The sequence below is a fragment of the Colias croceus genome, chromosome 1 (assembly GCF_905220415.1).
Source record: "Colias croceus chromosome 1, ilColCroc2.1".
Lineage (NCBI taxonomy): Eukaryota > Metazoa > Arthropoda > Insecta > Lepidoptera > Pieridae > Colias > Colias croceus.
This window is the reverse complement of record NC_059537.1, coordinates 4,301,336-4,328,810: the sequence shown is the minus strand read 5'-3', so window position 1 is coordinate 4,328,810 and position 27,475 is coordinate 4,301,336. Positions and strand designations below refer to the sequence as shown.

At 32.5% G+C, this 27,475-nt stretch overlaps 6 protein-coding genes across 13 annotated transcripts in view; 5 read left to right on the top strand and 1 right to left on the bottom strand.

The window, feature by feature from the left end:
* The window catches only part of LOC123703582 (solute carrier family 12 member 4), a 289,109-nt gene that overhangs the window by 68,108 nt on the left and 193,526 nt on the right, over positions 1–27,475 (bottom strand). The window lies entirely within an intron of this gene.
* Positions 1,067–2,917, top strand: LOC123704656 (trypsin CFT-1-like). The gene is made up of 4 exons (XM_045653104.1): positions 1,067–1,360; positions 1,600–1,768; positions 2,015–2,270; positions 2,518–2,917. The coding sequence occupies exons 1-4, from the start codon at positions 1,315–1,317 to the stop codon at positions 2,815–2,817; spliced, it is 771 nt and encodes a 256-aa protein (XP_045509060.1). The 5' UTR covers positions 1,067–1,314; the 3' UTR covers positions 2,818–2,917.
* On the top strand, positions 6,853–8,189 carry LOC123704472 (trypsin CFT-1-like). Its single transcript, XM_045652893.1, has 4 exons — positions 6,853–6,934; positions 7,104–7,272; positions 7,441–7,696; positions 7,785–8,189. Exons 1-4 carry the CDS (start codon positions 6,886–6,888, stop codon positions 8,079–8,081), a joined length of 771 nt encoding a protein of 256 aa, XP_045508849.1. The 5' UTR covers positions 6,853–6,885; the 3' UTR covers positions 8,082–8,189.
* LOC123704737 (trypsin CFT-1-like) lies at positions 10,253–11,830 on the top strand. The gene is made up of 4 exons (XM_045653231.1): positions 10,253–10,301; positions 10,479–10,647; positions 10,929–11,184; positions 11,471–11,830. Exons 1-4 carry the CDS (start codon positions 10,253–10,255, stop codon positions 11,765–11,767), a joined length of 771 nt encoding a protein of 256 aa, XP_045509187.1. The 3' UTR covers positions 11,768–11,830.
* On the top strand, positions 12,529–14,287 carry LOC123704572 (trypsin CFT-1-like). Its single transcript, XM_045652993.1, has 4 exons — positions 12,529–12,702; positions 12,907–13,075; positions 13,373–13,628; positions 13,926–14,287. Exons 1-4 carry the CDS (start codon positions 12,654–12,656, stop codon positions 14,220–14,222), a joined length of 771 nt encoding a protein of 256 aa, XP_045508949.1. The 5' UTR covers positions 12,529–12,653; the 3' UTR covers positions 14,223–14,287.
* On the top strand, positions 16,324–18,506 carry LOC123704810 (trypsin CFT-1-like). 2 transcript variants are annotated; one of them, XM_045653335.1, is made up of 4 exons: positions 16,324–16,453; positions 16,816–16,984; positions 17,330–17,585; positions 18,117–18,506. In XM_045653335.1, the coding sequence occupies exons 1-4, from the start codon at positions 16,408–16,410 to the stop codon at positions 18,411–18,413; spliced, it is 768 nt and encodes a 255-aa protein (XP_045509291.1). In that variant the 5' UTR covers positions 16,324–16,407; the 3' UTR covers positions 18,414–18,506. The 2 variants fall into 2 exon arrangements, with proteins under 2 accessions (XP_045509291.1, XP_045509326.1); XM_045653370.1 differs by having other exon boundaries at positions 16,365–16,453; positions 16,819–16,984.

Here is a 27,475-nt window from a genome sequence, read left to right as displayed (position 1 = left end):
CAGTGTACTGAATACAAATGAAGCTTCATTCAATTAACTTATATTTGCCCGCTTTTGGGGTTCGCTGCGTTATTATATAAATTGTGATTTTAATAAATCAACTTTTATATAACTTTTGTATAATATTAGTGTTGGTTCTGTAGATTTTATTTAATAAGCTTTGTTTTTTGTAGAAATTAGGTAGATTAGTTTGAAACATACCTAATGGTTATAATAATAGGTATTTTAACTATGAAATCTGATACTATTTGATTTGATCGATTTTATTTTACAAAACTAAATTGAGTTTGAAATTAATGAATCATTAAAATATTGTTTTTTTTTTACAAACCTGTATAGTGTATAGGTACTTTATATACTTTTAAATCAACAAGAATAGTATCTGTGAACAACTTCAGTTCGATCTATGTAATAGCATATTAAAATATTACCTAATTCATGTATTAATATGGGTTCCTATATCTTTTATCAGAGTATTAATTATTGCTTAATTGAAGGTGATTATAGATATTATGTTATTCCAATTAATCATAGGAAACGTGATAAGAATTGAAATATAATCAACAAATTGTTTATATTTTAGAGATCTGTAATACGAACAGTAAATTTTTTGTATCATTTTTTTTGTAATTAAAAAAGGGAATTTAATTTTAACAATCTATGTTTTTTATGCTTAGTACTTATTCGCATAACATATAATATTAATGTTCTAATTGAAATGCCGATAGTTTTAGTATAGAATTTAATCATTTTAATATGATTTTTGAGAATAATAATAATTTAAACTTCATGGGAGGAACGTAGTAGTTTCAATTGTGTAACAGACACTAAAATTATATTATGTTAATTATTTAATGTAAGTAATTGAACAATATAGGCAGGTATAGCATATAATAAATATGTTAAATAGTGAGAGTGAATGTATGTGCGTGTTTGAATGGAATGTATATCATGATATTTTTTTTACTTAGGTACCTACAAATAGGTAAATATGTTTAGCCTCGTATCATAAAATTATTATAATGGCAGAAATTAAGATTGACCTATAAATAGTTGAAAACGATTCTTAGTATTTATTAGCTTTGCATAATTACCTAATAATATGTTGCGTAAATATGTTTGTTGATTTTATTTGGAAAAATATCGGAAAATCCTTTTTTGATAAATTTTAATTCAGTTGAATCAATCAAGTACGTTATAGGATCTAAACCATAATAAATTATAAATAAGATTAAATTATTTCTTATCTTTGTGAATTGAGTATATATAAAATGTTTCCTTCACTATTATGTTGCTTGGGAAATAGTTTACAAAATGCGAGCGCTTATACTATTGTTTTGTTTAATCTTGGCTGTTACAGGTTCGTGAATTTATTTTATAAATTGAGATTATAGTGAATTAGGACATATAAGGATAAAATAAATAATCGTTTCGCATTTTTCTCATATCACGGTTTCATGTTTTGAAGTATTTGCAAAAAATATAGTCTTATACCTCGAAATCTTTAATTAATATATATCGATCGAAAATCTATGTTCCCCTTTCTATTCAATTATGTATATTAATTATTGTTATCTAAGTATGTTTTGTATGTTGTAGCCTACAAGCCCAGGCACCAGAGGATCGTCGGTGGGTCTGTGACCACCATCGACCGCTATCCTTACGGTGTTGCTATGCTCTACTCCAGGACCGGTCTCTCCTTCAACCAAGCATGTGGTGGAACTATCATTAACAACAGATCCGTCCTGTCTGCTGCTCACTGCTTCTTGTACGTATGATATTGGCTTTAATCGAGACAGAAAAGTGAAGGGCGTAATACCTTACCTAGCTTTCATTTTACTTCAGTTATTACTGTAAAGCATTTACCAACTCGTTAATGTGTTCCATCTATCGCGATTGTGCCTTAAAATGTTTCTACAGAAGGGATTTTGAAATTGTTAGCGACCTATGCAGACTTCGACCAGATATCCATCAACAATTGCAAAAAGAGTTAAATAGCCCGTTTTCTTTTAAGCCATGACCCCCCAAGCCGGTGGCGCATGCGCGTCGGATCCACATTCGGAAGCAGCGGCGGTGTGGTGCACATCACCAACAATATCATAATGCATCCACAGTACAATGATAATAATTTGGACAACGACGTTGCTATCGTCCGTTCCAACACAGCTTTCGTGTACAACGCGAACGTAGCTCCTGGCAGTATCGCCAGCTCTAACTACTTCCTTGCTGATAATCAGGTCGTTTGGGCAATTGGATGGGGAATGACTTCGGTAAGTGTACGAAAGCAAAGACAGTGTGGCAAAGCTTAACGGATTACATAGTCTCTCTCTTTATTTAATGAATACTTGAAATCTTCCGTCTGAATAACGTTATTAGTTTTAAAATGTTGCAATTAGCAATATGATATAGTTATGCAAGCATAACTAGCTGGCTTTAGGTAATTGTGGCTACCGAGATTGATTTATAAATTTATACAAGATCTGGACTAGATTGCCTAAATTTCTTATTAATTTTCAGGGTACCGGCTCATCATCCAATCAGTTGCGCCATGTCCAAATTTGGACCATAAATCGGCAAACATGCAGGGACCGTTGGCGTGAACTCCGTGGTGAAGTCACTGACAATATGTTATGTACTGGCTGGCTGGATGTTGGTGGTCGTGACCAATGCGGTGGTGACTCTGGTGGTCCTCTGCTTCACAATAACGTGGTTGTCGGCGTGTGTTCTTGGGGCCACGAGGAATGTGCTCATCCCCGATACCCAGGGGTCAATGCCCTCGTTTCCCGCTATACCAGCTGGATAACCTCTAATGCTTGATTTCGTATTCTATCGTTTGGCTGCGTAGAATCAGTGAATATGTATTATGGGAATTAACAGTGTGCTCAGGGTACCATTTTTTTATGTAAATAAAGAAGAAAATCTTATTTGTATATAATTAACGAATAAAATTATTTGCTACATTTTATTTTATAATTATTGAACACAATAAAATCTTTAAATATATGCAGTAGTCAAACAGTACCTACATTAGTAAATAATAAAAATAAATAAAAATCGTTTATTTAAACGTTCATTTAGTAAAATGTAAACATAACTTATCACCCACTTTTATATAAAGGTAATCTATGATTTGTATCCCTCATAAATGAGAAAATGTTTTTTATAGGTAGGGGAGACCGAGGGGAGTTGAAACAATTTTTACGTTTTGTTTAATATAACTCATACTATTGTCAGAAATCTTATGGTACTGGTACCAATCGATAGGTTATTCTATACACTTGCGAATGGTTAGCATAAATAAACGGTAAGCGTTAAAAATGATGGTGAAAAATTGACTTAATCGCAACAAGTCAACTTGTTTCAATTCCCCTCATACCGAGGTAAGATGAAACAGAGGTCGAGGAGAGTTGAAACATTATGATTCTGGGGAGTAATAGGAGCTGCAAAATAAAAATGTTGATTTGATTCAAAGGTTTTAATTAAAACTTTTATTTTCAAGTAATCAACGACCTTGTAATATGTAATAGTAATATTTTAATGACATATCAGTCAAGTAGGTCTAATACAAATAATACACACAAAAATTAATAAAAATTAACATGCGTAACATCAATTATAATTAGTCAAATCAACAAAATGTTTTACATTTTTTTTAAACTAAATCTTTGACATAAAATAGTTAATAATCAGTCGTTTTTTTAAGTATGTATTACAATCAGTACCTACCTACTATAAACTATGGAACAATAATTTAAAAAATATCAACAAAGTTCTCCACCAGCACAAGCTTCATGGGCACACAATTCACATTGAGCCCACTTTTCTTTGGATCTGTTATTTGAATATGATTCCATACAGTAAATGCAGCAGGATTCCTCTTCTTCTTCATCACTATCTTCTTTTCTTGACAACCTTAACCTTTTTAGTTTTACAGCCTGGTTTTGATCTATTTCTTGCTTTAGTTCATCCAGTAGGCATGCTTAAACAAATAAATACATTAAATCAACAATATCATCCTATAATCTTCGTACTTTTTAGCTATAATCAGATATTAAATTGAAAACAAGGAGAGTTGAAACAGTCTGTTTCAAATCACCTCGGTGAGAAAAAACCTCCCAATTTTTACTCAAATCTTGATCAAGCAGTAAATAGACAGAAATCAAATTCACCAAGTATATTTCAAGAATCTATAGATAATAAGTTTTTAAAACCTATATATAACTCAACCCAAAAAAGAAAACCAATATTAAAGTACAAGCATCGTAAAAAATCATGAAATACTTACTTTTTGCGATTTTCGGCACATGTCATTCAGAACTACAAAACTGCACAAATGACGCCACCGGCGTGAACAGACGCGATAGCTTGTGGTAGGAGAAGTTTAAAAAAGACGTTGCCAGATCGCTAAAGGTTTTAAGTTCCGAGAAATCGGGACTGTTTCAACTCACCTTTGTTTCAAATCCCCTCGGTCTCCCCTATGCGTTTTTTATTTTTGTAGCAAATTAATAAAACAGCATGCGAAAAAAATAACGCCTATAAAATAATTGAGGAAATTTTTCTGTGTAGTATTTGCGGAGATCTTTGTGAAAGGTTAATTATTTGGCGGAAATACGAATCTCACGCACAATACGAAATAATTTTGGTAGGTATATTATAGTAGAAATTATTTCGGTATATATGTGTTATATACGTACTCGTGAAACTGGAATTGATTCGTTGATTCAATTGTTTTTTTCGAAAACTATTTACTGAGAATATTCTTGAATTTTTAATAATGGTTCATTAATTAACTCTTTATCTTTAGGTTACTGAAAAATTTGTGTAAATAATTTTGAAGTAATGAGTGAGAATGAAGGGCTTATAGGTATAGGGATATTTAACTGATTTGACTGTAAAAATGTGACAGTGGAGGAAGTGGAAAATCTAAAGACCTAGGTATATAATAATATAATATGATATACTACTTAACAGCCATTTATTGTAATAGGTGAAGGTCATAATAATTAATATTTCAGATGGTAATAAAATAATTTATTCGAACCAGACATTTTATACATTTTTTCTTTTATATAAAAATAGCCCACAATTATTATAATAATTATGAAACTTAATCATGTAAATTTTTCTTTTTGTATCAGCTAGTACAACATGATAAACATACTTAAGTTCATTATGCTTATCAAAATAAACGATAAATCTCTTCTAACAACGATAACAATGCGGTAATCATCAGTTATTATAAAATTCATAGAAATTAGTTTGTGTAATTAAAAGGGTTTTCAATAAAATTTCACGTTGTAGTAACAATTATTAAATATCCTGATTTCTTAAATATAGGAAGAGGCTTGAGCACCTGTTTATTACAACTTCACTACATAGTATAAAACAAAGTCGCTTTCTCAGTCCCTATGTCCCTTTGTATGCTTAAATCTTTAAAACTACGCAACGGATTTTGATGCGGTTTTTTTAATAGATAGAGTGATTCAAGAGGAATATTTTAGTATATAATTTATAAGTTTTAGACAAAGCGGGCGAAGCCGCGGGCGGTAAGCTAGTAAATTTATATAAAACTATAAAACAGCTTAACATGCTGCGGAAACATAGTGGGGTGACAGAAGTCTTTCATACTCTGTACATGTTTTGTACCGTCAAGCTACGAATATATAATATCTTTCGGTGATTATTCAGAAGGTAAGTTGTAGTGTGACAGCATCGGAATAAATAAATATCACGCAATATACAATCCTGTTTTTCTATTTATACTTGTTTAAAGTCTAAAGTCGTTTCAATGTATGTTGTAATTTTTTATTGCGAAACTAATAGAATGTCAACCTTAGATGTCAACTAAGTTTCAAATTATGTACTTAGTTGTATTTGAAATCAAATTTCCAAAGCATTCATCATTTTCTTTAAACAATATTCTGGGACACGTGGTATAAATAATTGTAATTATAATAAGTATTTAACCAATTTAGTCTAGTCAAAATAATAAATAACTTCATAATATTAAATGATCTCGTCATTCTCGTATTTCGTAATAAGTTCTGAAGTCTTTGATGAAATCAAAATAGCGAACATAATTCCTCTTTTGCTTTTATCACAGTCTGAATTAAATTTTTTATTTATAACTTGGACCAATATACTATAAGATATGACAAATTCATAAAGTATAAAATATAGTAAACAAATAAAGATAAGATTTTCACAATTAAATCATTAAAAATTAGTCATCATGCAATTATCATCCCACGTTATAATTAATGTGATAAGCTTGTTATCATTTGAAATGAAATTATTTGTCGAAAGGTTCTATGAATCAAGAATTGCAAATTATCATACAACTTTCTACTAGATATTTCAAAATTGGCTAAGTTTTTTTATATACCTCTTATCGTGATTTAAATTAAATACAAAAATCTTTGTTTTTGTCTGTTAGAGATATTTAAAAGAAGATATTTACATCTTATTTTATCAAGCAAGTTTAGGGCTACCATTTAACATATTATTTATTTGTTTTATGAAGGTTTACATATTATAACGTCTGATATTTATTTTCTTATACTAGTTTTACATTGTATATAGAGAAAGTGTAGTGAATATACAAAGAAAAGTCAAACATTTACCAAAACTACTTTTTTTAGCTACTACTTTACTTATTGACAGCCCTTAGTACACTCATTTTGAAAGTCTATTAGGTACTACGTAGAAGTTTGATATGTTGTTTTGGGCTCATGATTCAAGCGGTTGATAAAATTAATTTTTCCAATAACTCCGCAGATTATTATCAATGTATTATTGTCTTGTATCGTTCTTGTCTTGTCTTGTATCTGTATATAAGCACCGGTAATTATTTCATTACTATCAGTTTCAATAACACATTACAAAATGCGATTCCTTATTACTTCTCTACTCTTTTGTTTAGCGGTTGTCACGGGTACGCATTCAGCATTCGATTTTTCAATTTAAAGCATATCAGGTTTTTGAAAATTTTTGTTACCTGTGGTCTTTTACCATTGTTAAAAATTGTGCATATGAAACATTGTTGACAAATAGCTATGTTTCACATATTCATAAACAATAACAATTGTTTTACTTTCTTTCAGCGGTTCCCGCCGGTCAATCAAGGATTGCTGGTGGATCAACCACGACGATCAACCAGTACCCATATGTGGCTTCTATGATATATTCTAGAAATGGTGGCTCATACTCCCAGGCTTGCGTTGGCTCCATTATTAATAATAGATCCATTCTCTCAGCAGCTTCTTGTTATGCGTGAGTATTTTTTTTTTATTTTGGTATATGGCTTACGTGGTTTGGTATTTGGTATATGCTTATTTACCAGTTGTCAGAACACGAAGAGTTAAATATAAGTTTCATAAGAGAGAAGAGATCTTGGGACCTTTTGATATCAGATTTTTATTTTAGATACTTTATTTTCAGTAACGAACCCATCAACCGCTGGAGAATCAGAGTAGGATCCACGAACGCAAACAGCGGTGGCTCCGTTCATAAAGTACACTCCATTATTATCAACTCGGGTTATAACGCTCTAAGACGGGAAAATGACATTGCCATCGTCCGCTCTTCTACAAACTTCAGATACTCCAACTCTGTCAGAGCTATTTCGCTTGCCAACACGGGATACTATATTCCTGACAATGCCATCGTTTGGGCCCTTGGCTGGGGACGCACTGGGGTAAGTCTTATAACAAAAACAATAATTCTAAACATTGATAATCTCGTTCACTTTATCAAAAGCTAATGTATTTGTATGATCATTTCAGCCGAATGCTGCAGCATCGAAGCAATTACGTCAGGTGCAAATCTGGACGATCAACTACAACACCTGCAGAAACAACTACGCCTCCGCCAACTTCGTAGTCACTAACAACATGATTTGCAGTGGTTGGTTGAATGTTGGCAATCGCGGACAGTGCGACGGTGATGAGGGCGGTCCTCTTGTGTACAACAACGTGCTGGTCGGAGTGTACTCGTGGGCTCGGGAGTGTGCTAGCAGCCACTTCCCCAGTATCAACACGAAAGTGTCCAACTACATTCCATGGATCACATCTAATGCTTAAGTTTGAAATAAAGACAATTAAAATATGATCATTAAAATTTTCAATAAGGGTATGATAATTTAACTTTGTAACTGCATTCTTACAAATAAATAAAATTTGAATTGAAAATTTTGATTTTTACCACTCCTATCATGTACATGTACCACGTACCTTATTTTTATTCTCATCAAAAAGTAAATAAGTTTTAGTATTTTCTAGGGTTTGATTTTACGCGAGTATTATACATTTAGAAATTAAAGACTTTTTAACGGATTTTAAACGCGTTTAAAATCCGTTAAAAAGTCTTTAATTTCTAAATAAGTTTTAGATTTTATAAATAAAGGTAATTAACAATTTATGGAAGTATTTAATTAAACCATTCACAACTGCATGCATTCATTGCTTAAGTAACAATCCGAAAAGATATTTTTCCTGTTTCTATTGCAAATCGAGAAAACTTCTCCACGAGGGTATTATCATATATTAAAATAAATTAATTTTAAACAAGCTTATTTTAATATCGATAATAATCGAATTCCATGGAAGGATATAAAAGGGTTTTAAAAAATTTAGATTTTTGAATTTTTGTCGAAAATGGTACTTAAATTTTATAAAATGATCTTCAAAAGTTCAAATACTTCACATGATTTTTTTCTAAGAGTTTTCATTCTTGAGATACAAATCTAATAGTTACATTAAACAATATACATCTTGTAGACAGCTAATTTTATAACTTGTACATTAGCTATAAGTATTGTTGTGACAGGTGTAGGATGAACATAACAAATAAAATAAAATAAGTATGAATATCCAGAAAACTACTCTAAATACCGGCTGCAGAGACATAGAGGAGAAATTTGTATACTTTGTACCGTGAGCATCAGAATGACGAATGAAACATCACATACTATCCGTACCATAGTGAAAACGTTGGGATGAATCCTGTTTACAATATATTTTAAAGTCTTCGGTTTCAATGTGTGTTGTTATGAATCTATATATATATATATCTATACTGAAGCTGAAGAGCTAAAGCTGAAGAGTTTGTTTGACGGGTCCGATTTGAAGAATTATTTCACTGTTTTAGATAGTCTATTTTATCGAGATAGGTTTCGAGGAGCGGAGCAATGCAAGTGTAGCCGCGGGGCACAGCTATTAATTACCTACATAAAACTAAAGAAAAAGCTATTGTCGACAGTATTACTTTAGTAGGGCTATACTAAAACTTACAGTACTTGGTTTTTTACGAGCTTTATTGATTGGAATCGGGATTTGAAAGTCTACTAAGAATCAGATTAACTATATTTGAATTTCCATTCACATATAGTTAATCTGATTCTTCAACAAATTTTCGTTATACATGCTATTTACTACAATAAGTGCTTAACTAATTTAGCTTTCAAAATAATAAAGAACCTTGTTATGGAAGGTTTTTTTTTTAATGAAAATAGCGAACATAATTAATATCCTATTTTGCTTATATATCAAAGCTGTAATTACTTTTCCGATGTAATTCAAGTAAAATATAAATAAAGACAGGCCAAGTGAATTTCCAATTAAATCAATGAGTAACATTACTCATACTGTAATTACAATTCCCACGTAATAAATCAGATAAGCTTGTTATCATATGAACTGAAATTATGTGTCTTCTATGAATCAAGAATTAAAAATAATCATAGTGAGTCATATCGCCTCAATAAAATCAATTTGAGGTATTATAGCCTTAAAAATAATTTTCTACTAGATATTAAAAATTGTTTATGTTTTTTATTTGATTTATCCACAACAAAGAATTCGAAAACGTATACTTACTTTATTTTTAACATAATTATAGACAAAAAAGTACTGAGCCAATTTTTGATGGCATAAAAAAAATGAAATGCTCCTGGAATACTTTACAAAATACTTAACGTGAAAATGTATATAAACACGGAGATAAAAAGTCAGACGTTTGCAAAAACTGCAATTTTTTTTAATCAGTGACAGCCCTTAAAGTTCACTTATTTTGAAACTATATAATTAAAAAGAAATTTCAAAATGTTGTTGTATGGGATTAAGGCGGTAGATAAAATTAATTTTTCCAATAACTCAGCAGATTATTATCAATTATATTACTACGTTTGTCTTCTATCTCTATATAAACACCGGTAATTATTTCATTACCATCAGTTTCTTTAACACATTACAAAATGCGGTTCATTATTACTTCTTTCCTCTTTTGTTTAGCTGTTGTCACAGGTACGCATTCACCATTAGATGTTAAATTTAAAGCGAATCAAATTTTCGGAATTCTTTCATAATTGTTAAAAATTGTGCCAATGAAACATTGTTGTCAAATAGCCGTTTCCAGAAAAATATGAGGTTCTTCACACATTTATAAATAAGGACAATAACTAATGTTTTAATTTATTCCAGCGGTTCCCACCGGACAATTAAGGATTGCTGGTGGAGCACTCACGACGATCAACCAGTACCCATATGTGGCTTCTATGATATATTCCAGAAATGGTGCGTCATACGCCCAGGCTTGCGCTGGCTCCATTATCAATAACAGAGCTGTTCTCTCAGCAGCTTCTTGTTATGCGTGAGTATTTGTTAGCAATAGATAATCTATATTAACTGTAAGAGAAGTGCAATGGTTAGATATAAAGGAGTATGAAGCATTGTATTGTTAGATTAAAGGATGAACAATGCGCATCCGAATGTTGCCTGACATTTAATTGACACTCTTGGATTATGGACTATACTAAATGTAAGTTTCATTTGAGAGGAGAAATCTTGAGGAGCTCTTGCTTAATGTTGGTGATTTCAGATTTGTATTCAAGAACACAACATTAATAGCTCATCTTTTTATTTTATTTCCAGTAACGAACCCGTCAACCGCTGGAGAATCAGAATAGGATCCTCCTACGCAAACAGCGGTGGCACCGTTCACAACGTACACTCCATCATTATCAACTCGGGTTACAACGCCCAAAGGCGCGTCAATGACATCGCCATCGTCCGCTCGGCTACCAACTTCATATACTCTAACACTGTCAGAGCTATTTCACTTGCCAACGCGGCATACAATATACGTGATAATACTGCCGTTTGGGCTCTTGGCTGGGGACGCACTGGGGTAAGACTTTTTACAATTTTTTAAACTTTATTTACTTGCACTATAAATTTATATATTATGAGCTCGAGCTCGCACATAGTATATATACAAGAGTCTTTATCACTTAGAGATCACGATCGCACTTGGATATGCAACGGTAAAAGAAATAATTTTTGAAAACGACCTAGTAGTTCCTAAGATTAGCGCGTTCAATTAAACTCTGCAGCTTTATATTATTATTAGCATAGACATTATTGTTCTTTGCTTTGTTATCAAAAACTTATGTATTTTTTAATTATTATTTTAGCCCAATGCTGTACGATCGGAGCAATTACGCCACGTGCAACTACAGACGATCAACCAAACCTTGTGTAGAAATAACTACACCACCGTCAACTTCGCAGTCAATAACAACATGATATGCAGTGGCTGGTTGAATGTTGGCAGTCGTGGTCAGTGCGTGGGCGATGAAGGTGGCCCTCTGGTGCACAACAACGTGCTGGTCGGAGTGTTCTCGTGGGCTCGGGAGTGTGCTAGTACCCGCTTCCCCAATATCAATACGAGAGTATCCAATTTTATTTCATGGATCACGGCTAATGCTTAAGTTTCAACAAAAAACTGAATAAAAACATTATAAATTTAATTTTTGAATAAATGTTTTTTTTTTACAAATTCTATGGTTTTCTTTGCCATTCCTCTCGTGCTGACCTATTAAGTATCGTAGATACTAGTCTATATCTATACAGATATAATAAATCTTTAAAGAACTATGTACGTTGAATATATTTTAAGAATAATAATTTGTTTTGGAAACTGGAATACTTGATGCAGAAATGCAGCAGACCACCTAATGAAGGAGATGAAATTTTTTTGTCATAAAAAATCATTCCAAATGATGAGCATTTTCTCATGAGGGTATAAATTTGAAGACCTGGAACATCTGATATGGAACTCCAAGAGACCAGCTACACTAGAAAATAATGTATATAGGAATGCGTCATAAAAAATCAAATCAAAAAATGAAAAATGAATAACTGTAATTTTTGTCTGATGGACAATCTATTTTAAAATAAAATATTAACAGCTTATCTTATCAAGCTTGTGTAGGGTTATTAATTCACTTGATTTATTGTTTAGTTTGATATACCTAGTAACTTCTGATATTAATGTTTTACCATACACCAAATTTTGCATTAGTCGATTTATTTTAATTTTTTTGCGGGTGAATACAGAGAAATAAGTCAGACGTTTGCAAAAAATATTTTTTAATCGGTGACAACCCTATTAGGTCATTATTTGGAAGCTATATAATTAAATAGATGTTTCGATATTTTGTTTTCGGCTGATTATTGATAATAATTAAGGCGATTGATAAAATTATTTTTTCCAATAACTGCCGATAATTATCATTGTACTGCTATGCTTGTCGCCTATAAACACCGGCAATTATTTATTTATATCAGTTACCTGTTACACTAACACATTACAAAATGCGGTTCATTATTACTTCTTTACTATTTTGTTTTGCGGTTGTTACGGGTACGCATTCAGTATTAGATTTTTAATTTAAAGTATACCTAAATATTAGATTTTGGGAATTATTTGTGATATGAGATATTATGTCTTTCATCAGTGTTAAAATTGTGCCAATGAAACATTGTTACAAATAGGATTCCAGAAAAAATATGAGGTTCTGCACACATCTTTAAATAATACAATAACAAATGTTTTAATTTCTTTCAGCGGTACCCGCTAAACAATCAAGGATCGCTGGTGGAGCACTCACGACGATCAACCAGTACCCATATGTGGCTTCTATGATATATTCCAGAACTGGTGCGTCATTCGCCCAGGCTTGTGTTGGCTCCATTATTAATAACAGAGCTGTTCTCTCAGCGGCTTCTTGTTATGCGTGAGTGAATAATAATAGTGTTTTAGTTAAAGGTGTGCGTTATTTGTAAGAAGTGCATTCGTTAGTTATAAAAGAGTTATAAAGATTTGCATTGTTAGATTAAATGATGAACAATGCGCATCTGAATGTTGCGTGACATTTAATTGATACTTTTGGACCAGTTGCCGGAATATGAAGGTTTAAATTTTAGTTTCATTAGAGAGGAGATATGATGATGAGCTTTTCGTGCATCTTTATTGTTAGTGATTTCAGATACAAGATTACAAAATTAAAGGTCATATTTTTACTTATTTGCAGTAACGAACCCATCAACCGCTGGAGAATCAGAGTAGGATCCACATACGCAAACAGCGGTGGCACCGTTCACAACGTATACACCATTATTATCAACTCCGGTTACATCACCCAACGACGCGAAAATGACATCGCCATCGTCCGCTCGGCTACCAACTTCGTATACTCTGACACTGTTACAGCTATTTCGCTTGCCAACACGGGATACATTATTCCTGATAATGCTGTCGTTTGGGCTGTTGGCTGGGGACGCACTGGGGTAAGAATTTTAACAGATTTTTTATTGTTTATTTACTTAAAATATAAGTTTATTTATTATGAGCGGTCCGCTACGGTTTCGCACATCGTATATATACAAGAGCTTATAGCACTAAGAGATCGCATAGGCATTCAACGGTGAAAGAGAATAATTTTTGAAAAAAGATCTTGTAGTTAGTAGTAGTAGATCCTGAGATTAGCACAGTCAAGCAAACTCTTCAGCTATATATTATTAGGTTAGAAAAAATTGTAATCTGTCTTTCTATCACAAGATAATGTATTTGTTTGTTAATTTTAGCCGAACGCTGTACGATCGGAGCAATTACGCCACGTGCAAATATGGACGATCAACCAGAGCTTGTGTAGAAATAACTACAACTTCGTCAACTTCGCGGTTACTGACAGAATGATATGCAGTGGCTGGTTGAATGTTGGCGGTCGTGGTCAGTGCGTGGGCGATGAGGGCGGCTCTCTAGTGCATAACAACGTGCTGGTCGGAGTGTACTCGTGGGCACGAGAGTGCGCTAGCACCCACTTTCCCAATATCAATACGAGAGTGTCAAATTACATTCCATGGATCACGGCTAATGCATAAATTTGAATAAAAGACTGAATAAAACATTACAATTTAAGTTTTTAATAAAAGGTTTATTGTACAAATTGTATGGGTTTATTTGCCATTTCCTTCCTGCTCATCGATTAACACGTTCACTGCGGCATGTCCAGTATCGGGCCATCAGCGACTACACCACAGTGCGGCGCCCAAAATCGCAGTTTTCACCGTGGTGCGGCGAGGTTTTTTATATGTTAATCAATGACTAGAAAAGAGACAAATATATTTTTGTGATCACAGTTTGAAGTAGGACTCAATTTCGTTTAAAAATCGTATGGCAAAATATTGGACACACGCATAGATAAGAAACCGTTTCTTTTGTGTGCGGCATGTCAAATATTTTGCCATGGACAAGCACCTCATGCCGCACTGTACTGCGAGCGCGCCGCGTGTCAGTCTCGCATAGTGATGTACCAGGACCGCACGCGTCGTTATCAAATTTTTAAATGACAATGATACCTTAGAGGCTTTAGTTTTTTTACTTTCTTTTATTTCGTAGCATAAATGCAAAAATGTGATGACAGTTGTGAAAATAATATAAAACAATAAAACAAAAGTTACTGAACAATTTCCTGATAGTAGTACTCTATCAAGTTCCTTGTGTTTTTTTTTAGTATCGACGATCTCGTTATCTGTTAACAAACAGACTGAAATATACAAAATTGATTTATATCGATATCGATGTTTTATTTTACAGTGTTTCCCATCGCTATTACTATAAACATACCGTATCAACGCAGTGCGGGATGGCAAATAATTTTTCACAAAATAAGGGGTTTACATTTTCCCTCATATCTTTTAAACTATTGGGTCAAACTAAAAGCTATTTATGCGGTATATACAATACTATATATACTATTATCTGAAAAAAATGTTTTTGAAATATCTTGAAATTTCATGAAATTATTAACCTTCAAAGTCAGAAGGTGCGATGTGATAAAAATGGCTCATGACGCACAGTGGTGAACTTGCCGATGTGAAGTATGGAAGACATGCCGCAACAACGGTAAGTTTGGCATTTTAGGTGCCGCAGTGAACGTGTTAAGTATCACAGATGTTCATTAACCGAAGCTTAACTTTTAAATGGACAACATTGTGCACTCGTAGGTTAGCGGTTTTTGTTAGGTGGCACATAAATGATGTAGATAATTTTATTTATAAGAGAAATTAGAAAGGACATTTTAATTTGAAATAAATATTAAGAACTAGCTTCCGCCCGCGACTCCGTCCGCGCGGATGTCGGTCTTCGCGTGGATGGTTATTTCTCCATTTTGAGTACCTCTGTCAATAACATCTTATAAATATCTATTGGACCCAATTCCCAAATACGGCTAGGCCTATAATAATACGCAACGTGTGTTCGCGGTTCTACGGTACAACGTCTATGGATAAAACTGAAAAATTAAGATTAATTTTTTTCTACGTATTTTTCCAGGATAAAAAGTATCCTATTTTACGCCCAGGATATTAAGGTATAATTATACCAAGTTTCATCGAAATCGAACCGCTAGTTTTCACGTGATGCCTTCACATACAGACAGACAGACAGACAGACAGACAGACAAAAATTTTTTTAATCACATATTTGGGTTTGGTATCGATGCAGTAACACCCCCTGCTATTTATTTTTTCAATATTTTCAATGTACAGAATTGACCCTTCTACAGATTTATTATATGTATAGATATGGTTATATTGAATTAAACCATACATTATTGCATGTAATTATGCTTGCTCTTGCTCATTAAACACTATACAAAATAAAGTAAAGTAAGTTTATTGCTTAAGTTTGTAGCTTGAATCTAATCCTAATATACAAAGCTACTCCACGATTTCATCAAGTGGAAAAAAATTGTAAGTATTGAATTCTATGGAAGATAACAATTTAAAGATGTTATTGTTAATAACAGTGACGCAATGAAGAAACTAGGTACTAGATATAAGATAATTGTTTACTATTGATAAAATATTTATAGCACAAATGACGAAAAGTACTTTACAAAATAATCTATCAGCATTTCAAAACAACAAAGAGACGATTCATAATTTCTTATGAATTGCGATATCCCTGTTCCATTTCTCTATTGTTTGTTATCGATGGCACTTAATAGCACTTATATAAATAAAAGATCACCAGGACGTTGCTGCACTTTAGTAAGCAAGAAGAATGCGTGGAGTAATTGCTTTTATTGTCGGCTTCTATTCAGCCTGCGGTAAGAATATTAATGACGATTAATTGTTTGATGTTCTGTTCGAATTAATTCTTAGAAAGCTTGTGTGACTGTCAATGAGAAAACGTGGTGTTTGCGTTTTATTGCTGATAGTTGTGCTCACGGTCGTAATGTGTTCGGTAGCATAAATATTGGTATGTATACCGAGATGAGTTCTCTTTGGACCTCCGTACAATATTCGTCAGTTCAGTAAGCCTTTGAAGTAAAAGTGCCCAGTACCTCGTTGAAGATGAAACCCATATTTATATGAATTATGTTACCGGGTTTTAAGATCATCTCTTTGTATTTTTTTTGTTATTTACTCATTTTTTAACAGTAATTTAATAAAAAAATTCGATATCCAGTAGTCGCAGCGCCTCAGTCGCGGATCGTCGGTGGATCTACAGCTGTTATCAATTCCTACCCATATGTTGCTGCCGTACTGCGTTCTTCAGACAATGTCACCTTTTCGCAAGTCTGTGTTGGCTCCATAATTAATACAAGATCTATACTTACTGCGGCTAGCTGCATTTTGTAAGTATTCTTGTTATGTTCTGTTCAGTGTTCTTGTTCTAGAGAAGATGTTTTAAAATCTAAAATATCTATTTCCTTTATCTATAAGCTAATATTCTCCCGTACCAACTTAATTCTCTTTCTAACCTTATCGTTATTCTAGTAAAAAAATTATACATTTTCCAAATGACTTTTCAAATTGAGAATCCGATTAAAGAAGATGTAATTAAACATTTCTAAGTAAAAAGTTTATTATAACTTACTCATACACATTGTAAATTTCTTTGGCACAGTTCACGAAGAACAGACACGTGACTTACATTTATATGTGATATTAATTCATTTACATATTCCTTTTAATTTCAGTAAAGATAATAGCAGTTACTGGCGTATACGGGTTGGGTCGAGTTTTGCGAATACTGGCGGGAAAGTGCACAATGTCCAGAGTATTATCCTTCATCCCTACTTCAATCCTGGGTCTTTGGACAGTGATATAGCTATTCTGCGATCTACGAAGAAATTTGAATTCAATAATACGGTGCAAGCCGGGGTCATTGCCGGATCTTCGTATATGCTGAACGATAACCAGCCCGTGTGGGCTGTTGGATGGGGTTCTACTTATGTAAGTATTTCGTAGAATGAAATAATAAGTTTCACTCTTTTGGCTCTTTTAGTCTAGTATACGTATAAAATAAGTTTATATCATACTAGATTTCCGCCCGTGGCTTCGCTCGCGTTTTCAAAGGAAAACCCGCATAGTTCCCGTTCCCGTGGGATTTCCGGGATAAAACCTATCCTATGTGTTAATCCAAGTTACCCTCTATATGTGTGCTAAATTTCATTGTAATCGGTTCAGTAGTTTTTACGTGAAAGAGTAACAAATATCCATACATCCATACATCCGTATGGATGTATATCCATACTTACAAACTTTCGCCTTTATAATAGTATTAAGATTTATATCGGTTAGCTTGGTGTTTGAATAATGTGAAAAATAAAAACTCCAATATAAAACAATTGTTATTTATATTTTGTTTCTCTTTTAAAATGCGTTTTTTGTAATATTATTTAGCTGACGTTTCCAATAATTTACAACATGGTAAATAACGCAATTTTATCGTATAATTTTTAAATTATTTTCTAATTTAAACAGTATGGCGGTCCTCCATCTGACCTGCTACGTCATGTCCAAATATGGACTGTCAATCAGCAGATTTGCGCAAGTCGTTACAAGGCTTTGGGTTACGCTGTGACCAACAATATGCTGTGTTCTGGATGGTTGGATGTAGGAGGCCGGGATCAATGTCAGAACGATGTTGGAGGACCACTAATTCATAACAACGTCATAGTGGGAATCGCATCTTGGGGCTACGGATGTGGACTACCCACTTATCCTGGTGTGAACACACGTGTGTCCAGGTTTACATCCTGGATCCAAGCCAATGCCTAAGATTTGACCCGTAATAAAGTATCAGGAGATTCTACGTCGCCTTTTCTATGAATATGAATAGCATCAATTTAAAATAAAGAAGAATATAATAAGGAGACTGTTTTTTTTTACCTTGTCAAATGATGTTTGCTTCCGACTTTGGTAAAATATGTCTCAGCAATAATGCGGCTCAAAGCTTGATGTGGATGTTACACATCATGATAAGTACCTATATAATACCCCAAAATTATATTGAGATTGTTGACAAATGAAAAGGGTACTTTTGCCTCAAAATTATCAAGAAATTCTATGTCAAATTCATGATTCTATGTAAAATTATCAATTTATGATATTATGAAGTGTAAGGTAGAAATCATAAGGTAATATTTTCAGAATTCAAACGGCCACGATGAGTTATTGTATTAATTAGTAAGTTATAAAAAAGTTGTTAAGCTTTATAACATAATAATACGACAGTCAGATTCTTTATCTTTTAAAGGCCAGGATAAAGTTATAGATAAACTTTTACCTTCTTATCTGTTCGTTTAAAATTATGCTCCTTTTACCACCCTCAGAATTCGTTGAGAGCTCGAATATATTTCCAGAATTACCATTCCCACGAAGTGTGAGATAAAGTACGTTTTACAAAATGAAGTAATATTATTCTAAGCCACGTAAGGTTTTAAGTAGGGACATGGAAGTATGCCAGCATCGTTGTTAGAAGTTTGTATCGGGGAAATATTAGCGATGTATTGGAAATGAGAGCGGTTATGTTTATTTTTAAAGTTTGTAATGTAGGTTGTTCTAACTACTAGTTTCTACAATAATATTACTGCTTATGTAAGTATATGTTTTATTTAGTGTTATAGAATATACCAGACTGATTTTTGACTTAATGAGAAAGGGTGAGCATTTAATTTATATTAATGAAGACTGTGTAAGAAAATACGGTCAGGAAAATAATTAAAAGGTTCAACAAAAAACGCTTAGCCAGTGCCGGATGGCAGCCTCTGGTTTGGTAGCGAAGGGGCGCTTTCAGGATGGAAATACATAGAGCCGGTATGCTTGTTAAAAGAAGAATGAATTAAAAGTTATTTTTAATATAATTATTTGGTCATGTTATTGTTTATATTCTATGGTATGAGTGTGTCGTCTATAAAAAAAGATATCATGGCTATAAAATTATAAATTTATTTTTCACAATTTTAAATATTTAGTTTGGGTAATGCTACTTTTAAGTCGGTACACGTTCAGTCAGTTCACGTCATAATATAGGAAAAAAGTAAAAAAAAGGTACCTACTTGATATTCCGAAATGATGAAGTGGTAAATGAATTATCAAAATCGGTTAAATAAATAAAGAGATACATAATCTATTACACACAATCTTATCTTTTCATAATATTTTTATAAATGTAAAGGTAAATGTATATAGATTACACATTACATGTAGCATGCCATTTAGGCATAATAGTTTACTGTGGACAAAGAAAATACGTAACAATAAACTAACCTTATAGTAATAACTCGAAATAGGTATAAAAATATTATGCTATCCACCCAGGGATGATGTAATAACGCGTCCTATCTATACTAATATTATAAAGCTGAAGAGTTTGTTTGTTTGTTTGAACGCGCTAATCTCGGGAACTACCGGTCCGATTGGAAACATTCTTTCGGTATTAGATAGCCCATTTTTCGAGGAAGGTTATAGGCTATCATCACGCTACGAACAACAGGGGTGGAGCCACGAGGGTGAAACCACGCGGAGCAGCTAGTATTATATAATTCAAAGCAAATTAACGTCAAATAAATGCTCACACTGTTTCATTATGTAAATGAGGAGCCAATCAATATTCGTTATCTTTGACAACTGGAATACAGTAGTGTTTACGGCACTTGATTAGCGGACCAGTAATTAGTTTCTAGAATAATTTGCACTGAACTAGTCAATCATAATGTTTTTGTTTCGTAGTCACTCACGGAATCGAAGGCGAATTTTCTTCAGCTACGAACTGTAACGTACCTGAAAATAAAAATAACCGTTAATTATATAATAATGTTTGTGGCTTGATTTGAGGCGTATCTGTGATTGGCCTTGGTTGAATGAAACTTGGCAACATTGTGATATAAATAGATGGTAATGTAATTAAGTACATGCTGTTTGATTAAATAAAAAGGTACGCTACGAAGAAATTTCTGAAATATTGAAAATTCGTCACGTTCGATCATACATGAAACTTTGCGGAAATTGTTAAAATGCGGATATTGCGAATACGTCATTTACAAACTTTACAAAGTATTCAATATATTTACAGGAAATTGTAACATACACAATATTGTTACATAGAGCATTTTTCAAAGTTGCTAGTAAGCTTGTAAAAATGAGGTCACGTGCCCCGGGGACCCAGACGACGTGACCCTACTATCGAAGTTAAAGAAATGGCATATTTACAACGTCCATTTAGATCAGTAAGAATATCATGGGATGCGAACTTGGAGCTTCTTGGATTTTTCAATACGATAATAGTTTTACAAGCACTAAGTATGTAGTTTATTAATAGAATATGTAATATAATATACCTATATTATTAGCGGGTGTCTCTCGTGAAATAACTTTACAACATGACTATCTAACTATAAAAGATGAATGTAGTTATTATGTATATTGTAAAGGTTGATGAAACTCGAGGTGAAATATGAACTTAGGACGTAAATGCTGGCAGCCAGGCATTATTCTTTAATGTTACTCGTGCACAATATTTTCCCGTAAATATAAACAATGTATAGGCGCGAAAGTTAAAAATAAAAGTGTAGTTTGCGAACGAAGAACAATAGCTGCGGCCGTGACTGCAATGGCCGCTATTTGGAACACAATTGGATACAAAATACTTCCATTAAACAAATTAAACGTTATTATTCGAGGATTCTGCATTTTCGTGGCTGGGAACAATGGCTCTTTTGGAGATGATATTGTTAGTTGTTTCGTAAGAATAGGTTGGCTTCATATAATTTATATTGCTACATTTAACTACGGTTTATGAAGAAGATATTTCATTAATTATTCGAATAAGAGAAAAATAATGATATGTATTGTTATAAAAAAAACATGTAAGAAGTCATAGCGATTTATAAAAAAAAAAAAACAATTAAATCTCCGTCCTTAGCATAGGTATTACCTAAATAAACTATTCACATGATAATATAAATGACAAATCATCGTTACGTGTTAAAAACGTTTATTTATTTTATTACTCTGAAACACTAACTATACTTTATCCCTATAATTTAATAACTCGAGTTTTTGTTTCATTAAAAAAACCAAGACCGTCACCACTACGGAGATACTTCTTTAAAGTGGCCATTATAAAAATGAAAATGTTGCTAGATAACTTTTCAGTCACAGTATAAACTTCTATCACCTGAGTCCCGGGGCCGAATGTACACGAAAAAGCACGATTTCAGCCGAACACCTGCATCGATTTTTACTTGAACTTGCCGAGGCCCTTGCATGGCGTTTATAGCCCTTATTAGGGTCGGTCACGGTTGCAACCAAGGTTCCTTCAACTGAAGACGTTTCTATTTCTATTTCACCAACTTATGTAGTTATATTAAATGCTTAAATAACGGTATTAATAAATTAATATTCAGTCTTCGTTAAGCGGTGTCTGAATTTATTAAATTTAAATTGAAATGAAAAGCTCAATTTTCTTCGCCTGTTTATTTTTTTATATAAATTTTTTTTAAAGCAAACTGATTATTTGTTGAGGCAAAGACATTTTCATAATATAAAATATGTAGTGTAGTGTCTATGCCAATGTCTTCTGTCGTATGTCTTTGCCTCAACTTATGTATAAGGAAAAGTAAATGTGGAATGAATGAATGAATCTGAATATTTTATTCTTTGACATTAGTAGGCGCTTGGTGATATACTAAACATAGCTTCTCCTAAAATAAAGTAATTCTAGTTGCAATAAAGATCGGTATATGATTAACCTACCTAATTTAAAAAATTATTCAAAACTAGCTTCCGCCCGCGACTCCGTTCGCGCGTATGTCGGTCTTCGCGTGGATGGTTTATTTCACCATTTTGAGTAACTCTGACAATGACATCTTATAAATATCTATTGGACCCAAATACGGCTAGGCCTATAATAATACGCAACGTGTGTTCGCGGTTCTACAGAACAACGTCTATGGATAAAACTGAAAAATTAAGATTAATTTTTTTCTATGTATTTTTCCAGGATAAAAAGTATCCTATTTTACGCCCAGGATAATAAGGTATAATTATACCAAGTTTCATCGAAATCAAACCGTTAGTTTTCACGTGATGCCTTCACATACAGACAGACAGACAGACAGACAGACAGACAGACAAAAATTTTTTTAATCACATATTTGGGTTTGGTATCGATCCAGTAACACCCCGTGGTATTTATTTTTTTCAATATTTTCAATGTACAGAATTGACCCTTCTACAGATTTATTATATGTATAGATAGATGTTTAGTCTAAATCTATTTCGAACATTGACTAATCTTGAAAACTATAATAGGCCAAAATAGCTCTACATTATTAAAGTAATTACCCACTGTGTACTAAAAATTTGTATTTAAGTCATTGCAATTAAACCTATTTGATTCTTAAACAACTGTTTTAAACAATTGTATCTTTTAACTATTATTATGTGCACGACAATCCTAAAGATATCTATACTAATATTATAAAGCTGAAGAGTTTGTTTGAACGCGCTAATCTCAGGAACTACTGGTCAGATTTGAAAAATTCTTTCGGTTTTACATAGCCCATTGATCGAGGGAGGCTATAGGTATGGGCTATATATAACACGATACGACCTACAGGAGCAGAGCAATGCGGGTAAAACCACGGGGCATAGCTAGTTAAGAATACATGTACATAAAAATATGATATTTTTATACACGTGTTCGAAATAAACAGAGCTATAATTACTTCGTCCTTGACAGGAGGAATGATATTGTTATTAAACTGTGTTATTATAGTCCTTTTCAGCTAGGATGATTCCTGTGACACTTCATTGTGTTCCGAATTACGTATTTTATGTTTAAAAAGCAAAAATAATTTTAATGCATAATATTTTTATTTTAAGGCGGCATTATTATCAAAAATATAAAAATTAAACATCTTAAGCTACTAAAACAAAAACAGTATTGTTTAGTTTAATATAACGAAAAATAAAATAAAATAACACAAAAAAATAATACATACGCAATTCGTGTACATGAAATCGAACGTTGAAAAATTATAGAGTTGGAAAATCTTATAAGCGACGCCCATCTTGTGATCGTTTGTCAATCGTGTCAATCGTCTGTACGAGTCCGTCAGCTTTGTATACAAATTGCATTTTTATATTGATACTTTACGTGGTATTGTGTTATTATTACTAATTGTAATTATTCACTTTTTGTCGCTGTTGTTTGCTAAGATTCCTTAGTTAATTGTTGGCGAAATGCCGAAATAACTGATTTTGGTCCTTTATTCAAATCGATTTCATTTCCATATAAAATATTATCGATTATCGGAAACAATTGATATGATTTCAGTAAAGGCAATCTCTACACGTGTCAAAAATCGATGTGTCACAGGAATCATCCTAGTTGAAAAGGACTATAACTTATTCATGTGATTGTCCTTCGTTCGGAAACCTTGACAATACAATGAAAACGATCGTACTTTTATAACAATATGCTACGAATTGTTCCGTTTCGTAATATCGTGGTATGAATAAACCCTCGAAGCTTTATTTTGGACTTATTTTCCGTTAACATTATTTTCTTATATTTCTCATGAAAAACATAATATATTTTTGTAGCAATTCTTTCTAAGTTCTAACATCTCTATATATCTTTTGTTCTTTTATTTTTATTATTCCATCTAAACATCTATATGAATGTGAAAAATGACAGATTACTTATGTGATTCTTAAACGTAAATAATACTTATAATAACCAAAAATATTTTAAATATTTGTTGCTCCAATATTCGGTCTTGAATATATTGACGTTATACAAAAATAATAAAAGGATTTTAAAGCAACACGCAAAAACCAAGTAAATCTGAGAAATCCTATAGCGTATTCAAGCCTGGAACATAGTTCAGAAGGCATCTCAATAAAAGGGTAAGTGTTGGATACATAAATAATCCAGGGTCGTAGTTATTATTTCGTTTATCTTCGTCCTTCGTCGTACGTGGCTATATTTCCCGCGCTATCAAATATTCAGTGCACCTTCGGCGTGGCCTTATTTAACCTTGTGTTGGGTGCTTTTTATTTTTCCACTAAATATACATGGATAAAGCGTAGTTATACGTCGTTTAGTAGATGTGGGGTAGACAATTTACCTAAAAACTACTAATTTGTTAATTTTGACAATAATTTTCATCAGTTTTACGGTTTTTAGAATTTATAATAACACAAAACGTTGACCGCTAAACACTTAGCTAAACAGCATGTAAAATTAAATTAAATTGTAAACGTTTAACTTTAATTTGCTGTATGCAACATACTTCTATGTAATTTCATATCAAGTCCCTAAGGTATACTTTTATAGAACAAGCGAAGAAAATCCGAAACGTAATCAAATATCCGAAACGTTTCGGATTTTCTTCAAGGTACCCTATAGAGAGTACACCTGTGTTTGCGCAAATACTTTAGGTCTAAAGTAGTTCTCCTAAAGATCCTGATTCCTAAATCCTAAGTTAAGTAGGGCTTACAGGTTCTAGACATATAACGTACTTAGTATCTATAGTTACCAGCTTTACCTAAATCTTAAATTTGTTGATTCACAACCCATATTTTAGTGAAAATGTTGTGGATGGAGAGCTTTTTTAATTTGTGTCGTATTTAAGTATGTAAGCTTTTACCACCCTTTTACAGTCTTCCGGAACATGGTTTACGTTCTCTATAGATCGTTAAAAACACAGATTCTGTCTTCGAAAAATTAGTTTGTGAAGCATAATGGTAATGAGACATTTGTTCTATAACCCACAAAGGAATCCATATCTATATTTTCATAGTATCATCAGTTATATTTATCAGTGAAATTAATTAGGGCTACCCAAAAAAATGTATGTGAACGCGGGCAGTTAGTACGTACATATGTTACTGTAGGCGTTGTAAACTTTTGAATAAAGAATCTAATTGGCCTGCTTTGTGCTGATAAAATATTTAAAATATATGTACATAATTTGAAAAGCATTTATTTAATAAGATTATATTATTTTCTGACCTTGGGAAATGCTGCTGTAGCCATCTGGCGTCATCAACGGTGTATCACCACTGCTAAACATCTTGTCCGTCACTTCACTTCGCTAGTTCATTATAAATTTACTTCTATAATGTCATTATTATGTTAAATTTAGACCATTAGGAAGATAAGTAACAGTATTCACTGTATGTTACTTTCACATTATAATCTATAGGTAATTAATAATTATGGAATATTCATTGCTTATTTGCTTTAAAAGACAAGATATATTCGTTTAAGGATACTTTTTGTTAAGGTATGGATGGTTATTCTATATCACAATTTTATTAATTGCATTAAGTGTAGTAATGCACTTTCTTTCTTACTCACTCTCTTGTAATGCACTGTCAGCACTCTTTCTTTAAAATTATCTTCACAGTTTTTATTCGCTATAGCATAAGGGAAGGGCTACCTCAAGATAACGCAAAGTGCACGCGAGTTAAGTCAGAAAGCTAGTTCTTTACACATAATTTACATAGTTGTGCGGTTTCTTACATTTTTATCCAGCTATCTAGGAAACTTTTATCTTCGTGGCAAGACTAGTTAATTATCCGTTATGCGGTTCAGTTAACGTCTTCCCAACAAGTACGAAACATTAATGGTTACAATTTAAGTGATCGTAAAACATTCCGGTTTACGTTTGTCCAATTTGAACGAGACAATCCCGAATTATTTCGACCCTACTTAAATTTAAACCCTTGTACTATAAATCAGTATTAATTAGATTATACAATGGTTTCACACTGAAAATATGCTCGATTAACAAATAACAATGATTTTTTAGTAAGTAGTTATTTTTCCATTATTTCTTACAAGCAAATCCGATAGGTATCATTATTCTATGTTTGTTATCAATTGTTTTCAGTATGTAATCTGTTAATTCCTTCTATATGTTATATACGTGCTTCACAGCTTATGAAATAGATTTCAATTTTTCAGTTGTAACAACGTTTTATAAGCTTCTGTAAATAACAGTTCATCGATGTGCTTGGTTAACCTACATTCGAGGGTAATAAAGAAAGACAGGCCTGCGTTAGCATCACGCGTATTTAGATCAAACGAAATTTCGACCAAGTTGTTTTATTAGGACTGTATAGTTGCCTACATTCTACAACATTACCGATTAACGCAATATGCCAATGTATATTTGGTGTTGATTAATACGTTTTACTGGAGACATTTAATTAAATATTCCGAACATAAATTTCCAAAGTAATTATGTAAATATGGAGGATTAATTTGTTGCGAGCGAGTTCTCGGTAAATATCACATTCGGATTATTCTAGTATTCAAAGCAAGCTTCATATTAATTATCACGCATGTGCTGTGTTTTAATCTTTTATTTAGGTAAAGAATGAAATTCATATTTTCCCGCTCTGACGTAAACTGCAAGCTTTATTATAATTACACTAGGAGACGAAAATTAAGCAATACAAAAAGCTGTATATATAATAACTAGCTTTCACCTCGGTTTTGAGCACTTAATGTTATCGTGTCAGCCTTTTCTATACAAATTTAAATCAAGTTTTCAAGATGAATTTATCTTGATAAAAAGTAATCTTTGTTTTTCTCCATTACTTAAGGAAATTTTACAATCGTAAAACCGAATTCAATCTCGGAAGATGGTTGATAATATCCAGTTTTGAGATTTACGTAAGTAATAGCACAAAGTTAATTTCTTCATAATGTTTATGTTTTTTACGTCAGGCATTAATTTATTCGTTTTTGACGAGTAAAGTAAACAAACAGTAAATATTTTACACTGTTTTTACTCGAAAAACATCGAATGTAATTTAAT